This window comes from Tigriopus californicus, chromosome 7, assembly GCF_007210705.1.
Source record: "Tigriopus californicus strain San Diego chromosome 7, Tcal_SD_v2.1, whole genome shotgun sequence".
Classification (NCBI taxonomy): Eukaryota; Metazoa; Arthropoda; class Copepoda; order Harpacticoida; family Harpacticidae; genus Tigriopus; species Tigriopus californicus.
Genome location: NC_081446.1, coordinates 7,414,729 through 7,421,610, shown reverse-complemented (window position 1 = coordinate 7,421,610; position 6,882 = coordinate 7,414,729). Strand labels below are relative to the sequence as shown.

The following is a 6,882-nucleotide window of genomic DNA, read 5'->3' as shown; positions in this document are numbered from 1 at the left end:
CGCATTTGGCATTTCGGTCTAGGCCGAGCCCTGGACGTCGAAATTTTGCCAATGGGTAACTTGAGTAACTTGGGTATTTTGAGTCTCTCAGTAAAAACTACAAAAAAGTGTAAGTGAAATAAGCTATATGCAACTTAACGGTTCCAGGCTAACTCGACACAACGGAAAAGTCGACTCAGGAAAAGTTGACACACCGGAGAACTCGACACACAGGAAAACTCGACAGAGGAAGACTCGATACAATTCGATGAATCAGGTAGCTCAATACATTAGAGAACTCGACATGATGCAACGGATCAGAAAAACATGACTGCCCCAAACGATTTGCTAACATCTGTAATTGAGGATAATTGAAAATGAAGATAGGGTGTCCTTGCTTAAGATTCATATACTTCTGCAATAGAAAATTAAAAACGTGTAAAGCTCATTGATCAAGCCATCAGAAAAGTCATTAAAATGCCGTGGAGTTGAAATTTCATATTTGAGGGGCTTTCTGGTGTGTTGACTTTTCCAATGCATTTAAATTTTCAATGTGTCGAGTTTCCCGATGTGTCGAGTCTTCCTGTGTCGAGTTCTTCGGTGTGTCGACTTTTCCTGTGTCGAGTTTTCCGTTGTGTCGAGTTACCCTAAAACCCAAATTAATTGATCAAGGCGATGGCTGCTTGCTTGGCTTGGACATTTTTTCACAGGCTTTTCTAATCTTTGCAAGGAATGTAATCCTCAGTACCATTAAAATAAAAGATTAATTCTTGTTATCACTTCGTCGTTGTCACTTGAAAGCAAACTTCCTTCGTTCAAACGTTAAAACGAAATTGACCTGCCTTACAAGCTCGTAAACTATCAAATCAGGACCGACACAAAGTAACTGATATAAACTAACTGCCTTTTTAAATTGAGCAAACTTTTACAAGGTGATTGGGTTGTCAAGTGTGTTGGTATTTTCATATTTTGGCCCTCAGCATTTTACTCCAGTTTCTGAATGCTTTTTTCGTTTGACACGTACTTTTATACTGTCACTTGCTACAGTCACCATCTCGAAGTCCTGAAAAGACGTTCATCTGAAATCAAAGTCTTAAGTGTTTTTTTTTTTACAAATTGTTAATTCTGTTGAAAAATTGAGGAATTTTTCTAGAGTTACTTTTGGGGTATATATATATATTTCATGGAGGATTTCATAAACGTTTTCTGGTAACACTGCAAGTGCAAGTGGCTACAAAACAAGTACTTTCTCTCCGAGTTTGATTAAGTGGTCATATTTCAATCACTAACTGATGTTGAAGTAATGTGGGAATGCGGAAAAGGACTAAGATATCATTTTTTCAACAGGCTAAGTTGCATTTTAGATGTGCCATGGACCAAATATTGTCATGAAAGGCCATCGCTATTTGCTCACAAGTGTCTTAATTACATATTCGAAAAAAACTCTTTCTTGAATCAATTAGGACGCAAAAGGACAAAAAGTCATTAAAATTTTGTTGGCATTGGTTTTTAAACTAGCAAACTATTTCAGAAGCTTTAAGTTGTCAAATCAACTGACCTGATTGTCTTTGGTTCGTACTGTCTCTAGCAACAAAAGTCAACTCAATTCGGTAAACATTTTCATAATTTAACGAGCTGTAAGTACTTGGAGCAAATAAATTTTTCAGATCCTATGTCTGATACTTTTTGCAAAGAAATCTCTACCTATGTTTTGCGTTATGTTTTGTTTTGGTTCAAAATTGTAACATTGATGATTCAGCCCAAGGTAATACTAAAGAAAGCCAAAAAAGCTAACGGTCCAAACTAGTCCTAGACGCCCATGAGTGCCCAAACGGCCCGTGAGACGGTTTGCGGTCAGACGAAAATGGAATCACCTACACCTGCAAAACCATCCTTCAGAACATTCTTCATCAAATGATTGATAAATCTTTGATAAAGTTGTAAGGATATATGAGTTTAAATGGCTCATCTTTTAAGACCTTTGCTGAGCCTGGAGCCCCAAGCATTTTTCTGGTCTGAATTCCACCAGGACGAAATTAGCTCTTGATATAAAGGAGATTCTGGTCAAAGGGTGGACATTCAGAGGACTCAAGATAAAGCAAGCTGTCGGGTATTGAAAATGTATATTGGTAAAAATTTACATGGTTACTTTTTTTTATGCATCCACGCGGCAAACGGCACTCATAATTTTTAGATTTCTGCACCGCAACCAATGACTGACTTTTTCCTGTCAGTTCTAACTTTAAGCTTAGGAAGCAAGGAGAATGAAATTTAAAATGAAATAGACTGAGATCTTTACGGTCTCGGTAGTTTGTGAAAATGGTTAATGATTTACTTACAGGATAAGATTTCCTATTTGAATGTCTTCGCACCTTTGCGTATCGACCAGCCCACAATAAATTTGAAAAACGACTAAGATCAGCACTTTAGGAAACGAAAAGTCAACCATTTTCAGAGCTGCCCTCTTCCGTCTGATGTTCCACGCACTTTTCACACTTTTATTCATACGTTGGTGTACGAAAAAGACATTTGGAAAGCAAAATCCAACTTGCCGGATGATTCGACGTCGAATTTGCTAAAAAAAAACTCACATGAATCAAGAAATATCGATTTTGACTGAAGGACGAGCAGGTCGCACCAGCTTTCAAAGTTAAGCATTGAATGCCTCAAGAGTGGTCTTCCTGGGCCTTCTTCCCTTGTCACTCTATCATTTGGTCGTACCTTGCCTTGCACCCAACAAATAACATGTGTGCCTCTAAGGCTTTTGGCCTTCCCATGCTTTCTAGACTACGACCTCAAATGAAATGCTGTGCTCCAATTATGCCTTTTCAAGTCCGTCTAGCTGAACGGCCGACCAAAGGCACGTTCTCGAAGCCCTTATTCATACATCATGCATGATGACGCCTTCAATTTACGAACTGGACAGAGAACGAGCGACCTGACGACGACAAAGATGGGGTCGGTGGCTGTGGTGGCGCTGACGGCAATGGCGGCATCACCCACAGCAATAACTGGAGCAACAGCGAAATCAACAACAACCAAAACAGTAAACAGGAGCAAGGGCAGCACCCACAATGTCTTCCAGAAAAAGCCGCAACGCGTAATCAAAAAAGATGGTCTGGCCTCAATCGAACTAAAAGATTGGTCTTTTTTTAACATGGAAGTAAATGCAAAACATCCAGACAACTTCAGATAATTAATGACCTTCTACTCTCTGACTTGTCTTGTGTCAAGCAAGCAGTAGACAAATGTGCTAGGGAGTAGGTGAAGATAAGGAAACAAGTATTTGGACCATCTTTTTTGCTGGTTATTCGGACATTTAGGCAAGCGCTGGTACTAGCAAACAAACTTGCCTGCCAATGCCAGTGATGCAAAATTGGCGTTTCAAACTGGTTTTAACGAAGCTGACCTTTCCTCATATAGCAATGTGAAAGAAGGATCAGCTTCTCAAAAACACGTTTGAAGCTGTTTAAGACCATAGCCAGGCTCACAACCACAACGAATTCTCATTTGGCATCCAGGTGGGGGTCAGGAGTACTGGAAAGTGATACGGAAATTGGTCAGGTTTTGAATTGATGCCAACTATGTTGGGAAGGACCCAACACAGCTTTATGGCCCAGAAAAGTTCTTTCATAAAAACGTTTCCCTTTCTCAGCCTTCGTCAATGTGTGCTACCTTATTCCTTCCCTGGCATGGGTGACTCTTTTCCAATTTGGGTCCCCCATGCTACAGTGCAGAAGTAGGCCAACATGCCCAAGGACTCCACCAAAGAGACGTCCTTAGTTATCAGGTCAAGGATCAAGGCCATGATGGTGGCAAATGACCACCGTTTTCAAAAATGTTTTATGTATTTGTGTACAGGTATCGATTGGAATTGGAAACGAATCCTCTCTCAAATCCATTTTCAACGTATTCTTCTTGCGCTATGTATCCTAATCTGTCACAAACATTAGATTAAAGCATCTTAAACAAATATTCAGATACTGTACGGATTTAAAAGCATTCATAAGCTTTTAGGGTCAATTGTAGTGACCCATAGAGGCTTAACGTACATCTAGGAGCAACTCCAAACCCTCGAGGATCTAGGCGAATCAAAACAATGAAGACCACTTCTCTTCTTCCTCGGAGTCCATCTTTGTTTGAGTTACCTCCCGCTAAAATTCTGAAGTATGTGTTGGTATGTAGGTATTGATCCGGTACAGCATCCTTCAAGTCAGATTTGGACAAAATTCTGATAATCATTCCAGATCAACCCTACATTCAAGGGCTAGGCCGGCCTGCCAACTTCACTTCCAAACATCATGGAAAGTTTAACAATTAACAAAGAGGACAAATCATAATTCTTCATTTTAATGGTGGATTTAAAAACGTCCGTAAAAATAAACCAAAAAAAGAAATACCAAATGGAATTGCCTTTTCTCAGTTTCCTTCATTGCTTTCAACTATTTATTAGTGTATTATGTTGTGGTTTGGGGTTATTTCTGGCTTCAGAATTTCAATCAACTCTCAATCTTTTTGAGGAACCTCAGTTGTTGGAGAAGCCTTGGATTGATGATAAATTGCATCAAGATTTAACTCAAATTTAGAAAAAAAATTGGGGGAGTTCTCTTCTCCTCTAAAGTGTAAAAAATGTGATCAAGCCATTGTTAGTTGACAAAAGTCATTCGGCAAAAAGTGGATTTGAATAACTACTTTGAATTAGTCATTGTGGATGAACGAAAATGGGGACCAGAAAAAATAAATCAGAATAACACTTCAAGCACGGGGAAATAGTGCTTTTTCAATTGGACTTTGATGAAGCACTCACTGCTCGTTACTGATGGAATCAATTAAATGATCTCGGGAGTTTGTAACTAGGGTTATCAATTTACATTTTTACACATATAATACATATGACCTTAGTAATGACATTGCTAGTAGCGAAGCGAAGGATATTGGCAAAAAATGTAGCAGGGCACCCTGTTGTTGGACATTTTACTTAAGGAGAAACATAGACTTTAGTCTGTGGAAGAACTTAGACAAATATCACAGCTGGCAACTCCAATTTTACTTACGTCACCCCAGCTGTTTTTACTTTGCTCCCTGATAGTTTCATTAACAAACAGTAACTATTTATTGTCAAACAACACTAATGCATAAGTCAGACATAGATATACATCAATTGAAGTTAAGTTTTTATTTGAAACAACAGCAAACTTATTTTATTTGCCCTGATGTCGAGCAAAATTAGCCTTAGGGGTAAAAGTGACCAAACGCCTTGTCACAATTTCCATGTCAAATTTGAATTAATTTCCGAAAGTATGTTTAGTGAGACATTTTGATAACTTGTATCTTAATAGTACGTTGCCATGAAGAAATTGCGATTGAAACAGCCCAGACTTGGTACCCCTCCCTGAATGTACGGGCAACTATTCGATTCTCATACAGTGATCCAATAGGAGAGTCCTCTATCCTTTGTCCTCTGTCCTCACCCATAATGCCATTATGGTCTACAATTGCTCCCGGAGCCTTTGCTCTTCTCTATCATACCGACCAGAAGTTGGGGTGTCATTTCTGAGCTTGCCAAAGGAGAATTGGACATAATTTATTATCTAAATTTTAATTCTTCTTTGTCGGGCTCCTTCACTGTTCAATTTGCTGCCCTCAAATATTCGTAGGGAATATGTAGGTGTTGATCCAATAGTATCCTCTAAGTCAGACTTAGACAATTTTTTAACCAAAATTCGAACTTGACCTTATTTCAATGCTGAAAAAGAAATCGTCCACAGATGTAAACTTAGACAATTTTTTCTAGTTTTGTAGGAAGTTTGCTCCACTCTTGCAAATCCTGAATATGTTCCGCAAGGCGGGGCAGAGTCTAAAATTCCGAAGTTTAGGAAGCAATTGTTTAAAAGGAGTTGCAAATTAGCAAAAAGGCTCCAGAGCACTTTGAATCCAATAGTTTTGGCCAGCCTTCAAAGAAAGTTGGATTTGATTCAAGGTAGAATTGAAGCCTCCATTGAGAATGACCAATTTCAAAAACAAGAGAGTAGAGTAGTTCAAGAGGTGAGGTCGAATATGAAGGCTTTTGCTCTTATGCAAACTCAAAGAGGAATCTGAAACACCCTGTAGGTGCTTTTAAGGGTGATAGGGAAGCCATAATTAATGTAGAGGCTATGGCCAACATAGTTGGAGATCAGTTCTTTAGTGTGTTTTCAAATCCAACGAGTGTAGAAGCAACAGCCCATTGCTCTATTGATGAGTTTGTTGAGATTGATATAGTTAGTCAAGTTGAGCACTTAGATGATCTTGTAGTCACAGATCAAGATGCTTTACAGACCATCAGGGACTTGAGACTCTCGAGCTCCCCTAGCCCTGATGGTGTGACATCTCAGTTTCTGATGAGAAGCTCACAGGTTCTTGCTTCTGTTTCATACTTGATGCGTTGTATCCTTGACCAAGGCAAGTTTTCATCTTGTCTGAAGCTAGCTCATGTTGTTCCAATTTTCAAAGGGACAATGAAGGGAAAGGGAAAGGGAAAGGGAAATAAGTCGCTCCCTAGTAACTATAGACTCTCTTTGAATATTGCGAATGTGTTTGCGAAAATTATGAAGCTCAAATTTGTAGAAATAGAAATTCTTAATATCCATGAAGTCATTCCTCGTAGTCAGCTTGGGATCCGAGCGCATTTTAGCACAGGTACCCAAGGGCACTAAAGGAAGGAAACGCCACTTTTTGTGATCTTCAAACCTTTCCCGCCAAGTTAACCTAAGCTTTTGGTGCTGAAATGTTTGAATGTCAATTATTGGCAGAACTATTGAACAAAATATGTGACTAATGTCATTTGTGTAACCATTGATGGCATGTGCTTCCAACTTGGTATGTGTTTTTTTGATAAAGCAAGAGTTTGCTCTAAACACAATC

The 6,882-nt window shown here is 39.0% G+C and overlaps 1 protein-coding gene across 1 annotated transcript in view; it reads right to left on the bottom strand.

The window, feature by feature from the left end:
- The window catches only part of LOC131883779 (mucin-2-like), a 66,451-nt gene extending 63,756 nt beyond the window's left edge, over nt 1-2,695 (bottom strand). Inside the window, exon 1 of the mRNA XM_059231339.1 lies at nt 2,319-2,695. Within this exon, the coding sequence (XP_059087322.1) occupies nt 2,319-2,485 (167 nt within the window). The 5' untranslated portion in view covers nt 2,486-2,695. The remainder of the gene's footprint in view (nt 1-2,318) is intronic.
- Nucleotides 2,696-6,882: the final 4,187 nt, after the last annotated feature.